The sequence below is a fragment of the Anguilla rostrata genome, chromosome 1 (assembly GCF_018555375.3).
Source record: "Anguilla rostrata isolate EN2019 chromosome 1, ASM1855537v3, whole genome shotgun sequence".
Taxonomy (NCBI): Eukaryota; Metazoa; Chordata; class Actinopteri; order Anguilliformes; family Anguillidae; genus Anguilla; species Anguilla rostrata.
The window spans coordinates 21,097,269-21,122,161 of NC_057933.1; the positions used below are offsets into that span (position 1 = coordinate 21,097,269).

Here is a 24,893-nt window from a genome sequence, read left to right on the forward strand (position 1 = left end):
TATAGATTCTGGTGCTGGGCCATTCATTGCTCTACAACAAACAAGAGAAACTTAAAATCTATTGAAAATACACAGACATCCAATGTAATGACCTGAGTGCTGGTGTAATGTGTGGTCTTTTATGGTTCAAGTTAAAACAAGTGCAGCTGTTTTCTGAACAAGTTGCAGCTGATCAATAGTTGTTTTGAGGACACAAAAATAGACCAGTCTCTGTTTCAAGACAGGGATCATACAATCATAAGAAAATGTATTTTTTTTTAAATCAAGGCTGCCATTTCAGTTCATCATTCAATTACATCTTAATCAGACCCATGAGAAGAATGACAATGCTTCTTTTCTGTTGACACTTACGTCAGACTTAGAGTATTGCACTAGACAATGACTCAATAAATGAAGTTGTCCACTAAGTAAATCAGCTTTTCATTGGAGAGGGGAGAACTGATTTAAAGGGATCAAGCAGTGCTACAGTATTATTATACTGTACAAATGGAAGAATGTCACTGTAAGCTTTGATCACGTAACGGACATTTTATTCAACCGGTTTCTTAAAATAAAAATGCAATTAAACTTTGTTTTTTGACAGAAACTTGCCTCTTGCCCTGGTCCATCTGAGACTGTCAGTTTCTCTGCCTGTATCTTTAAGTGGCACCTACTCTTATTTTTCTAATGTAATCTGAAGATAAGTTGCAAGATGTGCAATACAAACTAAACCTCTCAGTATGCAATGTACCAATAGGATATTGCTTCACTCTGTCATCAATGGAAATGCAGCTTGAAGTCGTTTATGCATCCTTGTTCCCCTTCCTCCACACCTACCAATAAAAGCACCGGGTTTATTACTTTGCCATGACGGACACCTCATAATTAGCCCCGAATTGTAGAAGTAGTCATGTGTCTGTGTGACAGTTGGCACATGACTGCTGAACTCCGTGGGCCAATAGGAACAGAGGCTAATGACATGAAGTAACCACTGCCCCTGATATTTCATAATGACAAGTACAAGATTCCCACACCAGCTGAAGAATATGTACATTTGAATTTGTATTCAGATACAAATCCATCTTAACTGTTTCTGAAAGATGCAAAAGCATGTACATGTTAATTCATATTCAGATTCAAATCAGTCTTAATTGTATCTGAAAGCAGCAATGGTATCATGACGTATATATATAGATGCTCCAATCCCAATTAGGCAATTACTACTATAGCCTTATCGTATTGTGTAGAATTTCAAGACTCAACGTTAATCATCACTTGAACAGCAGGTGTATATAACAATATTCTACAGTTTATACAGCTAAGCATGTTCAGCATGGATAAAATGACATGAGCTTGTCCCATCTCCAGTGATCTGCTCACCGTGCTCCCATTACTGCAGATGAAGTGCCTGAGACACAAGTTTAAAGAGCATTAACGCTGTCCATACAATTTTAGAGCTTCGGGCTCCCAGCCAAACCACTGGCAAAACCTGAACACGCAGTTTACTGGTCAGGGATTCTGTTATGCACTACGGCAAATACATTAAACACTTTCATATCTGTATGCGAGTTGTAATGGTCGACAGAAATTGCTTGTTCAGCATACCCCCTTACCCTATGTCCTTTAAGATGCTTATGATTTCAAACCACAACTCCTCAACCATGGTACTGGAGACGAACAATTTGAACCAGGTACTGATCTATTACAGTAGATCATTACACAATTAATATAACTCTACCTGGTCTCTTTGGTCTAAAACGGCACGCAGATTATAAGGTAAAATAAAAAGCACATTTGTGGCTCGCCAGGGCCAGGGTTGGGTCCCCTGCTTTAAGCCTCTCTCGTGCTCAGAGTTTCCACTTTACACGCGATGACAAAACGTGTCACCGTCTCCATCAGGCAGACTCCCAAGCAGCCCGTCCCTGAGCCCTGGGCCTCGCTGCTCCGCTAACGCTCGCCGCTAACACTCGGCGTGCAGTGGCGTACGTGCGCACAGCTGCCGCGGGGACGGCCTTCGGCACAGCTGGCCTGTGAGCCGCCGACCCAGAGGACGGGAAACAGCGGAGTCAGTGTGAGGCCTTTCAGCCGCGCTCAGCGAAGCTCACTCAACGCCGTCGGACGCTACGGCTACGCCGGCAAAACGGAGCCGCTCCGCTTGACTCGGCTCTGCTTTCTGAGAATTCAAAATGGCGGGAAAAGGGGGGAGGTGGGTGCCACTTACGCAGAGTGTTTGGAATAAGAAACCATCAGCGCGTGAAGAAAAGCAGGATTTACCGGCAGCCGAAATTCTTTACCGAAACTCGAAAAAAAAATGTCACAACAGGCGTGAAATTAACTTTCCAGTTACTTGGTCTGTCGCTAAGGAGAAGGGGAGAATTTAAAAAAACATTTGACGAGAACAGCAGAGCGAGGTGCGGTTTCGCTTCTCTCCCGGCAGCGCGTCTTTGCTCAGCTGTATCTGACGAGAGCGCGGCCAGCTCGAGTGGAGTCAGAAACCTGCAGGAAGCGTGCGTCACGGAGCTGAGGGAGGAGTGCAGACGCGTCAGCCGGGTTTCAGCGCAGGCCCGAGCTGCAGCTTCGCCGCGCGATGCAAACGCCGCGCGTGGGACCCGCGCGCACGATGCAAACGAGCGCCTGCCTGACGCCGAGGCCAAGAACGCGCGAGCGAACAGGAAGCCGCGGCGAAACGCTCGCGAGCTGCGACGCCGACCGCAGAGCAAGGTCTCTGCTCGCCTCCGCGCCGTCGGCTGGGCTGGTTACGAGAGCCCATCTTTCTCGGCATGCTGGAGGGGGGAGAACAGGAAAATAAAAAAATAAAAAATTATTGCGGCCTGTCACCAGGAAACTTGATGCGTCACCCTCACACTTGAGCACTGAAGAGCCCCCGATGAACAGCGTACGAATGCTCATTATTCATTTTCCTGTCAGATGCGCTTAACAGGGACGGCTAACAATGCTATCGTTTGACGGGGAGTCTCGACAGCCCGATATTTTAAAGAAGGTTCAGTTCAGGTCAACTACATTTCCAGAGGGTACTATGGAAATGTTCCAGCAAGCACACCTGCAGTGTTCACACCGCACTGCCCAAAATGACCAGCGCACGTTATACATTACGACTGACGAGGACAGCGCTTTACAGCGCTAATGTTCCTGTAATCCCGTCTGGAGTGACGCAACAAGGACGGGGTCTTGGGGCATCACATTTCACGCAGGCAAACCCACCCATTGAGATTCCATTCATGCTCTGAAGGAACTTGAGCTAACCTGACATGGGGGGGGGGGGGGGGGAATGGCTGTAGTTTCGTGAGGCGGGGGGGGGGGGGGGTTTACGTGTCAAATAATTTACGGTGGATTGCAGGTCTACCTGTCAGAAAGGTGAAGCGGCTGGGCTGACGTACTCTCCGAAGGCCGCGGCTAGCAAGCAGAGCGCCTCCCCTCCCAGTGTCATTACATTCCATGTCCATGGCAACCGCCAAGGAGCGTCAGCAAGGAGGTTGCCATGGTTGCCGACTATACCAACGGCCCTCGCTCGCGAGAGGGGAGAAGTGCGCCGCTTGCGCTGCGGTTTGAACCTCAGGTGTGCCGCACCCCCCCCCCTTTTTTTTAAAAGTCGCCGTCGCGGACGGGCAGCTTTGACGTACGAGCCGCACCGCCGCTCGGCGCCCGTTACCACGGAATCAGACACATGCGCAATATTGTGTCAGCTCGCCGTTTCAGCCAGATCTGGGCCTGGGCCAGCCGCTGGTTTTGGCGAGCCGGCCAGGTTTCTCCTCTCATTCCTGTGTGGTTTCCACAACAAGGTGAGCTGCTAAGCTGCTCGGCTCGCTAAGGGGGGGCAGGCACAGGGGCGGCAACAAAGGGACAGAGCTGGGTTTGCCAGTTCCGTGGCTTCGCAGCAGATTAATGCAGGGCCAATAAATACGAAAAGGCATTCAGGCCATTCTCCTGCGCCTGAATCGGGGAGAAAACAATGACCCTCTCTAAACAAAGTGCCCGCGCCCCAAGGGAATTCCCTTTTCTTGGAAACAAAAGTCCAGTTTGTTGTCCAGGGAGGAACAATGAGGCGTTGAGCGGGGAGTACTAGGAGAACAGAGACTTGAGTAAATAAAAAATGGCTGAGTTTTCCAGGAGCCGGGTAAGGGCACGGAAGTCCCTCTGGCCCGGCCCTCATCTTTTACAGGCCGCAGCCGGGCCATGTGACCCGTGACAAAACAAATGGCGAACAAAGGCTACCCTTTTTCCCTTCCTGTTCAGTGCAGTTAGCTCGCCTGTATTTCTGTCCCACTAAAAAGCCCCACGTGCATCAGTCCTGCAGCCTGGTTTATCATCAGGGTAACATTCAGGGCCTGACCAGGCCCTTCAGGTAAAACAAAACTGGTGTCCACCATTTGGCACCGTGCTGTCATTCTTCTCAGGCCCATAAGAATAACAGCGCAGTGCTTATGCCAGCTGACACTTGTGTGTCAGGCTTGGTGCATTTTATTAGACAATAATAAAAATAATTTAATTGTCCATCAAGTAAAACTGATGGACAATTCTTTGGACAGAAAAGCTATTTGTTTCCTGAACATGGTTGTTTTATAATATTTTCAATTTGGAAATCCTGCATTGTATGCCTTTAAAAGATCAAACTGTGGTACGATATTATTATACTGTAAAAATGGAAAAATGTTGCTTGCATATTGTACATCCATTTTCTTAAAATAAACCTAAAATGCATTTAAACTTTGTTTTGTGATAGCAAATTGCTCCCTGCCCAGGTCCATCTCAGATTTACGTTCCTGTGTCTTAAAGTGCTGACCTATTGTTATTTTTGTAATGCGGTCAAAAGATAAGTTGTAAGATGTGCAAAACAAATGAAACCTCTCAGTATGCCAGTATGTACCAGAAGGATAAGGTTTTATTCGGTCATTGATGGAAATGCATCTTGAAGTCACTTGGAAACTCCTGATCAGGGCAACATTCGGACCCTAAACAGGCCCTTCTGATAAAACAAAACTGAAATCCACCATTTGGTCCAGGTGGACCACTCTTTTGGTTTTAACTAGAACAAAGTTTTGTTATGTTAACGAGTGCTGTCATGTTTCGGGTACCTGGTCTCTCGTGGCCTAGCACACTTGTTAAAGTCACTGAATCCAGACAAAGTGTTTACTCAGACATTACTGGAATACAAACAATGGGTCGGCTGACATATACAGGGCTGTGCTAAATAAAATCTCACAGGGCTCTATTTAGATACAGTAGTTCTGCATGCAGGGGTTATCAATAATAAAACACCCTAAGGGTTAACGGGTATTTCCCAGTCCCTCGGTTTCTCTGAATGCTGAGACAGAATGATTTATGATACAGTCAAGGATAATGAAAGAAATATTCCAAATGAGGTTCTGTTAAAATACCAATAGTAATGATTAATGACGTACTGATATCAATGTGTAGCTCTGGGGGCTTGCCGTACACCCTTAAGACTGGTTATAAGACCGAGGCTCGACTCCTAAGTGGGGCACTGCTGTTGCCGCCTTATTCAAGCCATGAATTCATTCAGCATTCCAGCTGTGTGAACGGAGCGTTCGGGGCGAACGAGCTATGCAAATCGCTCCGGATAAAGCTGTCTGTTATGCAAATTCTAAGGCAAACGTCTATTTCTGTCAGCCAGTCCAGATTGAGGAAGCTTCAATTACCACCAACAGATGGCAGTGCGCACTAGAGAAAGAGCACTAGAGTCGGTACGCAGGAAAGAACCGGTGTGACAAACACAGTCTGCCCATCTGCAAAGGACAGAAACTCATTATTTCCACTGATCCGGCAGCACTACCACGCTTTCAGGGGGGGGGGGAAACAAGCAAATATCGTAAGCCTTCTGTTGTTTGCCGGATTAAAAATAGGAAGTTCCATACGTCGCGACTTGGCTTCGTCCCATTTGTGACCTCACATGAAAGAAACAGACCCACGGGAAAGGGAAAGGTCTCATCAGCATACAGGAAGTCATATCAGTGGGCGAACTGAAGTGCCTTCACTGTCACCACGCTTGTTAAATTGTTGCGGTAATTGCACAAGTATAAATCAACATGCAAATCTTAAGTCGAACTGTATCGCTCCATTAACCATGCCTATGACAATTAAAATAAATGAATGGGCCAAGATTTAAAAAAGCTTTTTTTAAAAAAAAAAAAAAAGGCCTGCTCTCTCTCATTGAGCATGAAGTCACAGAAATTAATGAGGGGATGCATGATAATTCACATTAATGAATTGACCCATACCTACCTTCAAAAAAAAGAAAAGAAAAGAATTGCCTGCTGGGAAACCGCTGACTCTTTGTGCCACCACCAATGACTCGTTTGTAGCAGAGGTCACAGCTTAACCACATCAGAGGTTTTCCATTGATAAAATAAAAACATGTCCAAAGGTTTGAATTTTGGAATGCCAGGAGAGCCAGAAGTACATTGCAATAGCTTTTACTACTGTATCGCATCATTCTGCAGTCAAATGATGACATACGATTACAAACACATTGACACCTAATAATAAAAGCTGAGGAATAGAAAGAAGCTTACTAGAAAAAAGATTGCAATAAAATTAAACAAGTGTGTTCAACTGACATTCTATTTCCTTACACTGCAAATCACTAGTGCAAGATTAATATACATAACAAATAACAACCTGCTAGAAAATCATGCTTTCTGCATTTTCTTAGCAGATACCCAGTGCAACTTGCAGATTACTTGTAGGTTTATGCAACAAAACACTTCAGTTTCTTAATCTGTTATGTTGTACCACTGCTGCCTAAGTTCACCTCCTTTGCCACTAGTCTTTGCTGCTGATATTGTTCCACATTGAAACACTAGAGGGCACCAAATCCTAATAAAACAATGGGATGTTAAAATCCAGTCTGCCAACACAAGAGCAGGATATCTTCTGCATTTTCAAGCCTCTTCCGAGACAATCTTTTTATTTTCAGGGGAATGGCTCTGACCTAGAAACAATCGGAGACATTAGTGAATCACTACAGCATCATATTTTACACTGGGTATGGATACAGAAACCGATTCCTACTGGATTACAGAGCGAGACTTGCAGCATGCATTTCACACATGTACGCCAGCAATGTTATTCCTCTCTAAAATTTAACACTACAACACAAGGCGGCTATCAAATTAATAATCTTATATTTGAAATGCTGAAGCAAGTTTTACCTTTCGGGAACAATGCTGACAGGTACACTAAACCATAATAATCTGCCAAATAAATGAAATGTAAAATGTAACCATGGTCTAGCTAGCCCTGAAACCTTTTATTCACAATGCGGGAAGAAAATGCCAAAATTGCTACTGCAGTGTGATCTCTGAACTCATTTTGTATCATTTCTGACAGAGACAGGAATGTGACTGAATGCCAGTAGCCCTTCTGAATGGGTACATTCATAAATTCTTCAGATGGACTTAAAGCGATGTGAATGCGCAATTCTGTTTGCAGTGTCCTCTGTCAAGTCAGCAGAGCGCAGACAAACACGCCCTCTTCTCCAGAGATTGTGCTGCCAACTGCCATTTCCTCTGACTGCGCAGTCCAAAAGATGAGCTGCACAGTCACTGTGGCGGAGGGGTGAAGTTCAGTTGCAGCTGGCAGGGGCGAAATGTTGGTGCCCAATCGACCAGGAGAGTAGCGGGTGTGCAACGAGACGAGGACAATCCCGCCAACAAACACCCCGCCTCCCTGGGTGACGCTTCGGCACTGGCGATGAGAATTTGGAACCGTTAGAATTTGAGACTCTGGAGCGCGCGTTAACATTAAAAAGGCACTTGTTCCTTTAATTGTATTTCGTCACTCATCATAAAAGGCATCGCTTTCCTTTTACTGGTTTATTTTGAGTCAAGGTTACATTTCACACAATCGGATGACGCATGCCTCTGTCTGAGGTGACAACGCAAGTAGCCTCCACGCTACGGTGCAGAAGCCAAAACGAAAGCCTGCAACCTATTCTGGTGATTGGCTCTGGCAGGCTCTGCTCGGTTTCGAGCGTCTCCGGTGTGAAGAGAGCGTCGGTCCTCGTTCCATCCAAGATTCGGATAATCCGACACTGAATTGAGGCGTCCCCCCAGCCAGAATAACCAAGCTGGGAGAGGCACCTCCTTCAGCAGTCTGCTTCCTCCTACAGAGACGCACATTCAACGAAACTCCCACGGGGCCGAGTGACGCATGACCATAAAGCAAAGCCCGAAATAGCGGAGGGGAGCGGGGCAGGAAACTCATCCATTTCATCCTTCTGACTGAATAAAAAAGTATTTCTATACTCATCAAGGCCCTGTTCAGTGTGTGTGTGTGGGGGACAGGGGACGGTTGGGCGCCACAACTAATCCCACGGATACTTTGTTACTTGGCTTATGAGGACAGAATGTTACATGAGTAAAATCTAACGAGTTACGAGTAGACAGCTTTTGCTTCTAAAATTCAAGTCCAGGCTGGATCAGTCATTTTTTTAATTTATACTCTAAAATATTGTATTTCTCTGCATCCAGCAAACACACCTCCATACGCCTTTCTTTTTTCTGACGGCTGAAACTGGGCATGGTTTTCATCTGGACGGGAGACCACCTGGGAAAACAGGCTGCAGCTGGCAGTGCTGCTGGTGGGCCATTAGGAGGGCACTCTGGCTCTCAGACTAAACAGAAACCCTACTCCCCAGAGCACCAACAGGGATACTGTGCTGTAGGAGACTGAGTCTTTTAGATGAACAGTTAAACTGAGGTAACGATTAACTCATCATTAAAGATGCCATGGCTCAGTAGGAAGTTACCTGGGCGGATCTACAAAGCTTGTTCACCTGATCATCATTTATTTAAATTAACATGCGTGTGCTTAATGCAACTTCATTCATTTGCACAGACATTTTCTATAAGGTCCGTATTGTGTACAGGAATTGGTCATATGCTCTGGTTAAAAAATAAAAATAAATAAATAAATCCACTCAAACTTAAAACTATAAATGAGGCCCATGGGCCTCTTCTGGCCTCCAATATAATTGGCAAAATACATCACTCCCTGTCTACCTTGTTTGATGTATAGTGGTCATTCTGGCACAAAACTGATTGCCATGAATCTCATAGATGGGTGGCACACAGTGGGACCTTAAAATGAAATACGATAGGTGCTATAGTGCACTATTGATGATGATGCTGATGATGATGTTGATACCAACATAAAAATAAACATACGTTATTATTTTTAAATGGAGTAGAAAAATACTTTGCATTCTCTGAGGCATTGTTCATTGGCTTCATTCCTGCCTACTTAAAATAGAAATTTAGGAGGAGATGTGTGACAGTCTGTAGGGCAGCAGATTCTCTGATACATGAAATTCCCTGCACATAGGTAGGGCCCCCCCCCCCGGTACTTTCACAGCTGTGGTCCCTTCGCTGTCGGTTACCCTCACTACTGTTACCTGTCTGAATAAAACAAAAAAAATAAAAAATAAAAAAGGAAGGCAGCCTGCTCTTAAAAATATAACAACACATTTAAAGAGAATTTAAGGAATCCAACACCCCTTCCTCCTACTTTCACATATGATGACAGCTGGATGAGGATTGTGGAGCACAGACTTATCACTACATGAACATGTTCCAACATGAGAAAAGCTCGCACACCGCAGAGAGAGAGAGAGAGAGAGAGAGAAAAAAAACAACAGATTAGTTATGTTTTGTCGATCCAAGGAAAATGACATGTGTGGGATTATTACACGAGAGACCGCTCCGAGGACTCCGCTGATGAGTCGATAAACACGGGCCTACGCCATTTCCTCCGCCCACGGCGGACATTAGGGCTCTCCGAGTGATCTAATGCAGATTTTATTACTGTGCACAGATAGCAGATGCGCGTCCGCTTGGCGTTTTCGTGCTGCTGCGGCTCCACCGTAGACGGTCCGGCGATAAAGCGGAGAATGGCTGGAATGCAAACATGCGAGTGCTGCTTGGAGCTCGTCAGCACAGGACAGGTGATAAGATCTTGAGAGAGAAAGAGAAATAATATTGGAGGACGGTACAGCAGAATTCTGTTGTGCAAGACCCGTTTTCACACGGCGAAATTCACTTTCCTCGTACAGAGCGACTTTCAGTTTTAAACTTAGCATGCTTCTGAGCCGGTTAACTCTGTTAAACTCTTCAAAGAGCTAGCAATGCGTGTGCTTGATTCTCACTGTTTAAATAAAGATGGACAGTAAGTCCAATGTGATTAGAGTAGATGGTGCGATCCACAACTGGAATCAGTTGCACTCGACAAAAGGGAGGGGAATTCTAATTGTAAATTCATAATCGCACAATATGACCGTTTTCAGTCCACGAAATGAATTTAAATTTCTTGAATTTGCTGAAATGAAACAAAACAGACTCTGACCCCAACAAAAATATTACTGTGGGTGGCATCAGGGACTATAACCAAAGGAAAATATTTTTTTATTTATCACCGGACATTTTGAAATTCCGTCCTTCAATCTGTACAGCCAGACACTGCCAGAACGCGAGCAGAAATAGGCTGCTAATAGCAGCAAAGACTTGGCTGGATAAGAAGGACCATTAGCTCTTTCCAAAGACGATCACCTTGGGGGTTCCTGCATAGCTTAAAAATAGTGAGCGAACAAAGCTTAAGAGCCTAAATGAGAAAGTGAACCCTGGCTAAGAGAGGGTGAGGGGAATCATGAGTCACACCTTGTCATTAGAAGAATAATGCCATCTGGACAAAGTGTACTGAAATCCCTCAAAGGATGGCTTGCCTTTTTTCTTGGTGGGATCGCCTTATGAACATTCTAAAACCATATTTCAGTGAATAACTAAGTTTCCCTCTGTTTCTGTAACCAAACGTACATTTCATTTTGCACAGTGCATTTCATTTTGCACATTTGAGTGCCATACAGAAAGCACCCTAACCTCCAGCAACCTCATTTGTGTACAGTAGTCTGTCCAAGTTGGGGAAACACAGACTGGCTACAGCGATGAACGCTCAATGTCTCGACCGCTTTTCAGACCCAGGGCCCTCAGAACCAGCGTTCAGTGCTCTAAAATGCCGCTGCCAAAAACATGCTCAGAAAACCACAAACACAACCATCTTTCTGGTGCCCGGAATGAGCGGTCAACACAAAAGGAAATGTACATTGTACTTCATTTCACTGATCTTTCACTAAAGGGAGGATGCTACACTCCTTGTCAGGTTTTCTATGGCGGTGGAAAGGGAAGAGAACTATACCTGCATTGTTGTGGGTTTATCTGTTCATTCTGTCAGAGGACCTAGAGCATTAACCCAGTGATTACTCCTAAATATAGAAGCCTTGAGAAAATCCAACTGAACCGGCCAATCCATTTATGTGTGCCTCTGCTGTAGATTTCCATCGCTTACATAACGGCTTTCTGCACGGTGGATATACACGGGGGACAGTGAAAGGCTGAAGCAACTGAATAACGGTGCTGTGATTCACCTGCCGACCGCAAATCAAAAGAGGGGGGTAAACACACAGAAAACCAGATAAATGAAGTTTGACTTAACAGTGGGTATGTGGGAATGCCTTCAAGAGAGAGATGCAGGAGGGCATCAGACTGGTCAGGATGATGCGCTCGAGGATAAAAACCGGCAAAGAAAGACATCCAAACGCGTAAATGTCAAAACACCGCTGAGCTATTCCCATCGGTGATGAGCTAAGATTAAAGCAAAAAGCAAATGGATTTTTTTTGTGGATGTTAAGAGTTCTCAGCTAATTTCCTTGTACGTCAGTGTGTGGCAATGGCTAAAAGAAACGACAGGGTGAATGAACTTCCACGTCAGCTGCGCTGGCAGGGCTGGTGCCAAGCAACAGCGCGGACCGGGCCAGAACAGCGCCTCGGATTCCCAAACTGGGAGAGGAAGGGGAACGAGGCAAACCATCGATTCAGTTTTCGAGCGCAGTATAAATACCCCAGCCCTCATCCCCGCTGTCCAAACAGTGACAGGCGGAGGTAGGTACTTTAGCGTTCGCCGGTGCCGTGCAACCGCGCCACAGTCCGTAAACACGTCAGAACGGTGATTTGTGCAATGCCGTTCTTTTCTTTTTTCGTGTCCAGACATGCACCGTGACCTCAACCGCAACGCTCCTGAAAAAACACGGCCCGGGTTGCTGGGGAGGGGGGGGGGGGTATGGGGAGGCCGGGCAGCACGTAGTGTCCTGGGTCGGGGAAACGTAACCGCTGCTGGCTCGGCACAACAGAGAAGGGGAGGCACGTTTTGGAAACGTGCGACACACCACTTAGCCCTCACCGAGCTAGCCTGTAAGCAAATGAATTATTAAACTTTAATGTGTCAAGCTACAGTGGAAAGAAAGACAGGTGACAGATCAAATGAAGACAGTCTACCTGTCATGGGATGTCGCGCGGTTCATTACCCCATCACCAAGGGGATGTTTCGGTGTCTGGAGGTGTTTGGCACAGCTAACACAGGAAGATGCCATTTTATTCTGTTAGCCTAAGTATGAATTAGAAAAAAAACTGCAAGAAAATATCTTGGTGCTGCCCTCTAACATTTTTAAAATGCTTTCTGTATTCCACTAGGACCCCGCCCCAATCGTGAGGTCAGAGTACCTCTTTGGTGGTACAACTAAGTCATGTAGATGTCAATCAAGACCAAGTGGGGAAAATGGTTGCCGCCCACAAATTTGCCAATTTGCTTTTTAATATGTCGGAACACAGCTGGCACCTTATCGGCAAGATCTGTTTCAGCCCAGTGTTCTAAAATCAGAGAAACATGGCGGCCTGTTCATAAACTCACATTCCACCCAAATAGACCACTTCAATACGTTTAAGAAAGCATTTGAGATTCAGCCATGCAATCGCTGAATCTTCATTCATATATCATCTGTAACGCCAAGTCTGACAGTTTTATCTGAGTTTCATGAGTCAGGCGCAGCTACGCTGTACAAATGAATTTGCATAGCGAATACCTTATGCAAATGAGATGGACACACCAACCCCAGCCACCCAATGAAGCATTTTTCCTAATAGTGTAGTTGGTGGAGCCAGACTGACACAGTCAGTGCAATTACTCTTTAATGGTAACTGATTTGCATTAATGTACCTACAGTCAATGAATGTCTTTGTTTCAAGCAAATCAACAACCGTGCAAGCCACTGGGTTATAAACATGAAAAAAGTTACTTCGAAATAGGAACCACATGAGGTATTCCTAATTTGCCACTCCGCTTTTTGGGATCATGTTTATCCCCAGGGAAAACAGACTGAAGATACCAAGAACATGACCTGAAGAACCAAGATACTGAAAACTACACTGCATTGGACCTTTTGCATTTACTGTAAAAGGCTCTTGAAGTTTACCTAATCCCCAAATTCAGAGTGAAAAAAGCAGACTGTGCCATTCGAGAATAAACCCTTCTGGCACGGTTGTTATGTAAAAATGTGTTACTAAATATAAAACCCCCTAACACTTTATAAAACTTCAGCTCTGTTTAAATTATGACTCATTGCAAAGAGATCTGCATTCACTCACACTTCCAGGCAGAAATATTAATGTCATTCAATGACCTGTTACACATGGGGTTCTTAGGCTCATGAATACAGATGAGAAAGAACAGATCTGCTGATCCTCCATGCAGCTGATTATCACGGCCTCTGAGAAGTAACCGTCTCATCTGTAATGGGCAATACCCCTGCTTCTATTTTTCTCTTAGAAAATGTGTCTATAAAATAAGATAACTTACTTACGTATTGTTGCAAAAATATCTTCAGCAACATGTTAATTCTTGTAACTACTTATTTTTACACCTATCATTAAAAGTACTTCTCTGAATCTCTTGTTCCAGCTGACCTTGCTCCCAGAATCCCCCCCCCCCTTCACCCCCCCACCCCCCCACCCCCGCAACAGATTCATCAGTGACAAAGTAATCTAATCAGATTCCCTTTCCCAAGACTCCTACGCAGAGTGAAATAAGTTTATGACATCGGCAACAATCAAGAAGCGCCATCTTGCAATGTTGACACTACATGGTCTTACCATGCCTCTAATGTGTGCAGAGATGGGGTGCCCAGGGGGGGAGGGTCCCAATGTGCAATCTTTTCACAGGACCCAAAATCCCAGGCTGTGCCCTGGTGAACAGCGTTAGCAATAATAAAGTCCATTACAAAAGCACTGTGCGCAGGAGATTACTGTTATTCGAACATGCAACGGTGCCACCAGTCCAGAGTGCCGCTGTATCGTAATTAAAACCAATGCATCATGTGGACAAGCCGATGACAAAGAAAGCTACTGTGTTGCGATTATCCTGTAATGAATGAACGTGTACACTCCTGAACAGTTAACTGGCTAGTTGGACAGATAGCAAGCACATTAATGAAAAATTCCTGGCTAGAAAACTTGCATTATTAATAAACATGTAGCAGCATGGTGCAATTCGTTCCTGGGTATATTCTCATATGGGCAATGTATTATACTAATCGCTATTCACAATTTTTCACTTGCTACCCTGTCAGGCTTATTCTGGATCTGCTCCAGTGTACTATTTTCCTACATTACCCAGAACTACTTTCACCACCCCCCTTCATGAGGAGGGGCATGGCGTACAGTCAATTAGATCGACACTCACATTAGATGGCACCCTCCCCTCACTATTTACTGAGGTGTCTCAGTAAATAGTGCCGAGCAAACCAAGAGAAAAAGTTACATCCAAAGTGAGAGGGAGGATGCCCCCAATCCCCTGCAAAGCCATGCTGCTGCATTCTGGACTATTGAGGCTGCTAGCCTGGCAAGAAAAATGTCCTTGACAAAGAATTGATTTCTCTCACTAGGAGTATTGCAAAAAAGTTGATTAGCAGGAATTCAAGGCAAACACGTTGACTTGTCCCTAAGGGGCTGAAAGGAATATCTGATATAGCTGGTGCTCATATTGAGTTGAAGACATTCTCATATTAAACAGTACCGTGTCTGCTGTAGCAATATGACCACATGATGTCCCAGAACTATTTCTAACAGCTCCAACCAAAAACAAGTTATGACCTTGTTATGACTTTGTGGCAGAAAAGATACTGAAAATATCAAATAATATGTACATCCACCCAACAAGGGTTGCTGCAGTAGCATTATCTTACCCACTTCTGTCACTGTCCTTAATTATCGACTTGAACAAACCATCTGTGCTACAAGTATACTTTCAGGATTCAGTGAAGAGAGAAAAACACGCAGATTTGATCGGCTAACTTCTGCAGCCTGCTCTTGTACAATCAATTAAAAAGTTTACTGGCAGTGCAAAGTCAAACGTTCGCAAAATGCAGTTGATTGATCGCACTCTGGAGTCTCATCATTATCAAATGACAGGCTTTCTTTAGTCAATTACTGCAACATTAACTATGAGATGACAGTTTAAAAAAAAAAAAATGTTTTACTATATTGATAACCCACATCACAATACATTTCTACCCTTAAAAGTATTCCTAGGTATACTATGGATTTACATAGATCATATTTATCTCTGCCAAACTGCTGTGCCTCTTATACGTGTTCATTGAAGTTTGAATGGCATATTAATTCTCAAAGTTACAAGATTTTAGCAAAGAAAAAAAATATATATGGTGAATCATGTTCCAGAGGAAGGCACAGTACACATAGTGGTTTTGCTTGAGATAACCCCTTTGGTTTTGTGCCAGGAAAAACCCTGGCATGCTGGACACTAGAGCAGGAGTGACACTCACAGGTGTTTTTGTATTGGACTCGGTATGATCGACAGGTGTTGAGCACACTGGCAGAGAACTCTCCAGGAAAGTGCATTTCAGTCTGAATGCGGGCAGCCAAAAGTGAGGATTACCAGGCTGCACTTTGAAAGGAGGTCAAGGAATAAACCGAAGCCGGGTCTCTGAACCGCACCACGTCAACAGAAAATCCATCATTTTCAAAAAGGACTTGAGGTTTGCTCTTCACACCTGCAATCCAAACAAGCCCATTTTCTCCTCCCTTTAAAAAAAAAAAAAAAAAAAACTGCCCTGCTTTTCACACAAAAAACATTCCACATGGGCGCAAACGTGTGTGTAATCATCCGATGTAATCATTCATCAGGACGAACTAAATAAGAGAATCCTAAAATATTAAGAAATCTCAATATGGGAGAGACCAAAGATTAGAGATAAATGGGAAATACAAGTTTTCTGCTGATGGGAATATTCTACCCTTCGAATCATATAGGCATTCTAGAAACCCTTCAAATTAAGGCCCTCACCTTCACCTCCCCAAAACAGGTAGCAGTGGGGGAGGGAGGGCGGGGGTTCAGAAGAGATTTGAGTGCTGCATAAGGTTAGATAAATGTTTCCAGGAGATAAGGCGCAATCACTGCTTAGCACCAGCTCAGTTTTAAATTATGTAGCAGGCCACCCACCGTACATTAAAAGGTTGGTTGTCAGGATCCTCTGAGGCCATAAAATTTTAATACCCTCACAGGATTCTTAGAAGAGTAAGGAAGTCCAGGCCAAAGCAATGACAGCCTGAGAGAGGTTCTGGTCAGTTTCAACTGAAAACTAATCTAATTTACGACAATTCAGCCCCTTATTTTCCACTGAAGTAGCCTACTCTACTCTAGACCTGCAGAAATTGGAGAAAAATCTAAGGCCGATCATTCCTGGGTCGGTATCAATTATTTTAAGAGGCAAAAGGTGAACCAGGCAGCAAGGAACTGGTCAAAAACATTGACATGTTAAATCTATAAAAAGCAATGCTTCATGGATGTAAATTCCACTGCTTCACTCCGCAATAAAGGTCAATCCATAGCTCCTTCTGGGTTGAACAGTCTGAAATTACAAGTAATTTCCTAGACAGCGTGATAGAATCTGGACATTCGAGTTATACTTGCTAATGGCCAATATCAATACGGAACTTTCTGGTATGAGTAGATGACCACTGCAGGATGGGTACTGAACACACTTGTAGGTTTTGAACAAATTGCCCACTGCATAGATTGCACTGGGAAAAGCCCTTCCGCAAACAAAAAGTGAATATATCAGCCTTCATTATTTGTAAGCACACTTCAACTTCAGTCACAAGCACACAAAAGTGTCACCAGATGGTTGCTCTGAATGAGCAGTCTGCAAATAACAAGCCCAAGGGACTCATTTACATGTCAGATACTTCTAAATTTGTTCTGACAAACTATTCCTACCACTGATTTACTGATCATATGTGCAAATCATATTGTGTACTCATTTTACACAAGGGAATGCTTTAAACTTAGCACTTAGTACCTAAATACCTATATTTAGTAGAAACAAAATAGATTTATTTGCTTAAATATCTCTAAAAGCACTGAGAGCACATCACAGAAATGTGCTGACGTAAAGGAAAAATAAATAAAGAAGGAGTGGCCTACAATTTATTATGCCATTCTCAAAAATCAAGATAGGGCATGAGGTAATAAGACATACTATTGCTGTTATATAACCTGGGGGAGGAAGGTGGGAATGTTCATTTTGTGATATGAAATTGGGACAAATTATTAATTCAACTGATAAATTAATAAATATATACAGTGAGTGCCACAACGTTTGGGACAAAGACATTTTTGTTTCTTGATTTAGCTCTGTGCACTAACCAAATGGTAAATGGACTGCATTTATATAGCGCTTTTATCCAAAGCGCTTTACAATTGATGCCTCTCATTCACCAGAGCAATTAGGGGTTAGGTGTCTTGCTCAGGGACACTTCTACACGCCCAGGGCGGGGATCAAACTGGCAACCCTCCGACTGCCAGACAACCACTCTTACCTGCTGAGCTATGTCGCCCCACATGTGTAATAAAACAATTCACTGTGGTTAGTGTAGATTCTCAGCTTTTATTTAAGGGGATTTACACTTTGGTTTCACCATGTTGAAATTCCAACACTTTTTATACACAGCACCCCCCCATTTCAGAGCACCATTATGTTTGGGACAAATAGCTTCATATGTGTTTCTGAATAGGTGTGTTTAATTGCTTCCTTAGTGCAGGTACAAGATAGCTTTCAGTAACTAGTCTTGATTCTAAGCTTTTTATTCCCTTTGGAGTCTGCTACGGACATTTGTGAACATGAGGACCAGAGTTGTAATGAAATTCAAGGAAGCCATTATGAGGCTGTGAGAAATATGGGGGGAAAAACATTCAGACACAAAAACCAAATCTTAGGCTTACCAATATCAACTGTTTAGAACATCATTAAAAAGAGCACTGGTGAGCACAGTAATCAGAAAGGGTAAGCTAAGGAAAACGCCTACAGCTGATGACCAAAGAAATCTCGCCATAATGAATAAAAAAACCCCAAACACCTGTCCAACAGATCAGAAACTCTTCCAGAGACAGACATGGATTTGTCAGTCACTACTGTCCACAGAAGACTTCACCAACAGAGCTACAGAGGCTACACTGCAAACCACTAGTCAGCAGCAAAAACAGAATGGCCAGGTTACAGTTTGCCAAGAAGAACCTCTACAGAGTTCTGGAAAAAGGCCTTATGGACAGATGAGACCAAGATTTACTTGAATCAGTGTAAGAGCAATGTGAAGGCCAAAAGGAACCATCCAAGATCAAAAGCACCCCCCCCCCCCATCTGTCAAACAGATTGTGGGATGTGGGATGTTATGGTTTGGTCATGTATGACTGCCGCAGGTACTGGCTCACTTGTGTTCATTGATGATGTAACTGCTGATAGCAGCAGCAGAATGAAGTCTGCACCAGTTCAACCAAATGCCTCCAAACTCATCGGAAGGCACTTCATCCTACAGCAAGACTCTGATCCCAAACAGCGCAAGCAACGAAGCCAAAACCTGGAAAATTCTTGACTGGCCAAGTCAGTCACCCACAGTAAAGGCCTGACAAAGTATCACCAGAGAAGACACCGAGCACCTGGTGATGCCTACGGGTCACAGAACTGGATATGCGATAAAGTACTAAACGTGACTGCATTCATTTCCATCTACATTTAACATTTATATGTCTCAAAGACATCTCAAAGATCACATTTTAGCATTTATTATAAATGAGTTGCCCATCAAGAAAATGCCTGTGATACAGCAGGAACATTCTCGGTGAGCCCTTCTGATACATTGCTCATTGTAATTGTAAAGGAACGATTCTTCACAATGGCCTAAATGCAGGCTGAGTCACACGGCCATTCTAATTGAAGGTGGGCACAGACACGCACGCACATTCACACGTACACATGGGAGAGTGACAGTATGACTCTTCAGTCTTGTACCTCAGTTTGGCCAACACACAGAAAAAGGGAAAAAAATAAAAAAGTCAGTGCTTTATCATTTCGGCCTTGACAAGAGCTGGGAATTGAATCGATCCTTTCAGAAAATTCAAATGCCTGAGGAACTGTGTGTGTGTGTGCGTGTTTGTGTGTGTGTGTGTGTGTTTGTGTGTACCTTTGAAGGCGGGCAGCTTCTGCAGCTCCCTGTTGTTGCTGAGGCTGAAGCGGGAGGAGCTCTGCCTCTTCTCCTTCTTGACGGGCGTCTGCAAGCCCGGCTGCTTCCCCTTCAGCAGTTGTGTGGTGGGTGGCACGCTGTTGCTGTTCTTCTTGTTGGAGCCCTGGGGGAAACAAGAGCCGGGAGAGCGGGGTTCCGGTTACTGCCTCGTAATTCCGCGCACGGAAGTCAGCGTCCCGTTCGCCTCAATCACTTTGCCGGAGGGTAGGAAAGAGAGATGTGCTTAAGGGTCAGGTTTCCTTCCAAGGAATATCGGGTGTGTCCGACCTGACAGCCCTTCAAAGGGGATCAGAACAGCGGCCAGCCACCGGATCCACTGACCTGCTTCTACTGCGGCACGTTTGTACGGTCCCCTCCCACAGTGGTATAGGACCCACCTATCCAATATATGAAGGAAGCTGAGACATTGGCTGCCTCAGTTGCTGGTATCCAAACAGTGAATGGTGCTGAAGAAACACACACAGACACACATACACACACAGACACACACACACCTACATACAGACACACACACACACAAAAAACAATGCTGGAAGGTCCAATGAGAATTTGTGTGTTTGTTCGTGGGGGTCATTTCAGGTACTAAAGGCAATTACAGAAGAGTATGCGTGAGACCCCATTGTATTCAAAAGACATCAAGCAGCAGACACGCCCCACCTGCCACAATCAAACAGCACAGGCAAGCCTCATGGCAACAAGTGTCCAAAACACAGCTCTGTGTACATTTGCCTCCACTTCAATTGTTCTATTTTTGTATCTAGGGATCTTACGACTTGTTGGACCAAAAATCCTGGACAGCCTCAACCTCATCAACAGGTAGGCCTATAAGAGGCTCACCTTACAATCACAGTGCATCAGCTAACCAAATGCTCTCCAGAGAGCCCACTGGTCTACTCCAGCCATCAGCTCGGAAGCAGTCTTTACCAGCCTCTGTATCTGTAGTGGGTATCCATTTCCAAAGAATTTTCAAGGCTCGGCAGTATAGTCCTCCCAAAATCATAGCGAGATAGATACTCCAGCTTACAGCTGATCATAGTTCCATAGTAGGCATTGTGCTTGGAAACCTTTTTTTATACAAAATATAGTTTTGTTCTGACCATAACTGTACCCACTAAAATACATAATGACAACAACCAGAGCAAAGCATAATTTCTGCTTTGATGGTATTTACATAATGCCCTCTCCTTAAGGATATCACGAGATTTTTAGCTATTTAAACACCTGGAATGCTCACAAGGCACCATCACAATAAATTTTAAAGGAATAGGGACACAGCATGAGGTATCAGGCCACAAACCAAATTGGTCTATTCTTAATTGGCAGATAAAAAGCTGGCTGAACATTTACTTGGACTACAGAACTGCTGTGTTTATACAGCGATAGTGGCTAACGCTCCACTGAGATAGCGGAGATCTTATCAGATGGCCCGGCCGATTCTCGGGGGCGGACGCACTCAGATCTTCCCGATAAGCTGTGGCAACACCGAGAGAGACGCGCGGAGGGCCAGTTCGGACCTGGCTGCCTCGCTTGGTCACGGAGAGACCGCGTCACGGCGGAACGAGAACGAGCGCGTGCTCGGAGTGCAAAACAAATGGGAACAAACGCTTCGCTTTCAAGACGGGAGCGAGAATAGGCCACGCCGGTCGTCCCCAAAAAAGAAACCGCGTTCCTCAGCTTCCTCTGAGAGCGGCTACACTGACCGGTCCTATATGGGAGCCCATGACACCAGGGGCTAATGGGATAACATTGTGGCTTTTGAAGGAACACTGTGTGGCTGTGCTCAGAGAATGTTGCCTCCTTATAGCTTTCAAACTGAAGAAAACCTGCCTGGATGCCTTGAAATCCATGTCCCTTAGGAATGCAGCATGCCAAAGAAACTTCATTAAAAATCTTCAGGGAAAATATGCAAGCAGACAGCACAAAATACTCACCATTTCCAATGTATTCATGGCACAGCTGATTCTTTGACCTCCGTATACATAACATGAAAGCAACAATAGGGATGGATTGAGCAAGCCTCCCACACAGACCTCACAAAGGGGCCTAATAAAGACTACATGTTCTCCCAAATCTGTTTCTTCTCCTATTAAAAGCCCCCATTAGAGCAGGGATAGTGGTCGCTGTCTGCCTCTAACAAGGGATCAACATAGTACACAGAGGAATAGATTTATCCTGTCTATCGTCAATAATTAAATTACTTTAACACAAGCCACATTATATCGCTGATGCCGTGGTTATATATGGCAATCTAATCATGCCCTCTGATGCAGCAATCATTGTTTTGGTGGTTACATTTGGACAAGAGCTACTGTATGCTTGGGCCAGAAGGCTAGAGACCCAGAGACTAAACATAGTACATGCAGTCTCTATTAACTTTAATAAACTAATGTACCACTGTTCACACACACTGCAGAGACATTCTGACAGAGTAGAGGAAATCATAGTAAAATCCCAAGTTTCAGTCCAGTTTCTGGTGGCTACAGAGAGCATGGCCACAATAGTAGCATGCTTCTACATATTTCTTTGCATCATGCCATGGAACATGAATGCATCCATATCATCTCCCACCTCAAGTTCATAGATAACTATAGTAACACCACCTTCCCCCTCAATGGGAATTCCACATTTGGAATATATCCAATTCTGGCTAAGTGACGAACTTTCTGCCCCTTATCTTACTGAATCCACCACAGCATCAGAGAGCATAAAGAAGGCAAGACAGTAGTGACTGACACCAAAGTGATACCCCAGACATGTCTACCAGTGCCAATGGCCTAAAAATGTCTGACTGCATACAAGTCAATTCATAATTTTAGAAATCAAAGCAACTGGGTCAGGACTTTAAATTCCTTTCTGTTCTCTACAAAACCTTAAACTTCAAACAAAAAATAGCAGTCAATTAAGTGACACAAATAAGTTACCTTTCAATTGCTCTAAGTCATCACCAGGACTCAAAGCTATTGTGTTCCCATTACAGGGAACTGGGAACAGCTCTGCGTTAGGGATTAGATACCATCAGCTAGTGGGGGTTGCTTTCTGCAGTCCAGCAACAGCTTGCTGACTGGTGATTTAAATTTGAAATAAGTTGGCGCATTACATCCATGTGCCGAATGGCGGCTGACACAAATCGCTGAACAGATAACCCGGATTATGACTCTGCGTGGTCGGGAGGGGGAGGTGGGCTACATAAGCCAGCCTCGGCTCAGCGGCCATTTCTGCCCACAGAGAAACTGTGCCCACAGGCTGAGCGGTTTCTGAGGCCTGGACTGTGAAGTAGCAGAGAGACTCCTCAGTATGTTAGGCCTTTTTTCTTTCTCCATTCTCTTTTTTCTAAGACCCTGAAGTTGGTACAGGTCAGCTGGGTAAGGGAATGTCAGCTGCCTCAACCTCTTGCTGCACCACATCCCCTTCCTTCCTCCCTCCTACTCAATAAAAACAACAACAACAACAAAAACAACAACAAACAAAAAAATCCTTCCAGGTTACATATGAAAGGATGCTAAAGAGGTCAGCTTTCAAAACTAAATAATGCATGAGTGTTTGGTAATATTACAAATCATGGAAACCCCAGCAGATATGGGTCTCTACGGGCGCTAATGTTGCAGCTCGAAGTCTCTTTCTAGCTGTTCGCCGCAGCATGTGGTTCATCATCGGCCAGATTACTCATTTGGTTTTTCAGAACCACAAACAAAGACCTCCACAAAATAAAAATATAAATGAAACAATGGAGACACGCAACCAACCAGGTCTAAACAACCCTCAAATTCCCTTTAATCCTTCTCTTACATAACAATTATTCATCCACACAGAGATATCAAAGCACTGTAACAATAATGAAATGCACCATGGCACAAACAAAAAACTTGATACACTGTGTTTGCTGCAAAATTCCTCTCACTGGTGGCAGGGCATAGTAGAAACTGTCTTCCAAAATTAAAATACCACAAGTGCAAACAAACAGCCCACAATTCTGCGTTCAGTTTGTGTGCAAAAGAATGTGTGCAACATCTGTAAACGTTTTCTCCATTAAAAAGCAGAATCGATACACAATATTAACATGTTTGTTCAATGCCAGTCAAACAATCTTAATTCATATTCAGATTTTGGGAACTACTGTTGATTCATAGTTTTACAACTTCCTCATCGGCAGTATTGCATCATTGCCACATACTGAGGTACAATAACGTTGGTTCATAATTAAATCGGGAATATAATAGATGGATATAAAGCATTCAAACCATAGTCCCAAATGATAAAAAGTATAAAGACTGAAATGCATAACCTGTTATTTTGTCAAGATACACAACGTTAGCCAACCTCAAATGATAAAAAATACGGGAGGATGCAAACGTTTGCCTGTTAGACATTTATCTAGCCAAGTGGTAATCTAGCTAGCCAGATAACGAAATTAGTAGGTATTCTCTATTCTTACTCACCTCGTGCTCTGAATTTTCCTGCCCATCTTTGGCTCCAGTTTTGCCAGATTTTCCAGACTTCGGAGATTCCTAAATAATAAAAACCAACATGTTGTATCACACTATTCAACTGAGTTATACTCAATACCAGTGCTCTACAGAAAAGGTAATAGTTTTCCAAATGTCTCGTTAGAAAGCCTTCAATATACCCATTTAAACAGCTCGCCTGGCTAGCGAAAGTTGGCTGGGTAACTTAACATGAAATGCGCCAACACAATAAAAACGATTGCACTATGCATCATAACGTGTCTAGTGAAAATAGTCATATCTGTACAGCCATAAGAATAGCAAGCTATAACGTTACTTCTTCAAATTACCAACCAAGTGACTTTGCTCTGATTCAGTCATCTCCTCTTAACTTTTAAGTTAGCCTGCGAGCAAGCTTTGCTATAACATTAGCTGCACAAGCTTGCCAATACTTCATGTAAGTTCTCAAAACTCGCTAGCTGTATGCTTACTGTCGAGATGAACCCTAATCAATGTGGCCTAGGCCTTAGGTATATAGCTGGTTGGGTAGTTTTCTAACGGCATAGGCACAACCAACTGCATTTTCTATTAGCCTTAATATTTCTGTTATATTTAAAAGGCAAAACTCACCTTATCTTTTTTAGTTTTATTCGGCATTGCAGAGAAATGACCTCCCTCGTCCCCCTACTGACACTCTCCTGAGTCTGGTCCTACTACGTTACCTTTCTCGCTCACTATCTCTCAGACGCACAAACTGCAGCGGTTCGTCTTGATTCCAACGGATTTGATAGGCTGCTGTCGGTCAGGTGACCTAACGTCGCTCATATTCGGCTGGGCTGTGTGAATTCAAGAGCACAGGGGCGCCCGGATGCAGTAAACTCAAGTGATGTGAAGGAATTAGGTTTTCACGTTACACGTGTGTTTTATTTTTGTTCTGTCAATGCTCTGAGATGTTACAAAATCTACGAGGTACTGATGAATAAGACAATTTATAGTTCCCAGCTGTCTTCGAATT

At 44.0% G+C, this 24,893-nt stretch overlaps 1 protein-coding gene across 3 annotated transcripts in view; it reads right to left on the reverse strand.

The window, feature by feature from the left end:
* Positions 1-24,668, reverse strand: part of ppp2r5ca (protein phosphatase 2, regulatory subunit B', gamma a) — a 55,292-nt gene extending 30,624 nt beyond the window's left edge. For all 3 annotated transcript variants that reach the window (XM_064329500.1, XM_064329506.1, XM_064329492.1), the window contains exons 1-3: positions 24,509-24,668; positions 23,873-23,941; positions 19,377-19,539 (exon numbers count right to left, since the gene is read on the reverse strand). In XM_064329500.1, coding sequence (XP_064185570.1) covers positions 19,377-19,539; positions 23,873-23,941; positions 24,509-24,535 — 259 coding nt within the window. In that variant the 5' untranslated portion in view covers positions 24,536-24,668. The remainder of the gene's footprint in view (positions 1-19,376; positions 19,540-23,872; positions 23,942-24,508) is intronic.
* Positions 24,669-24,893: the final 225 nt, after the last annotated feature.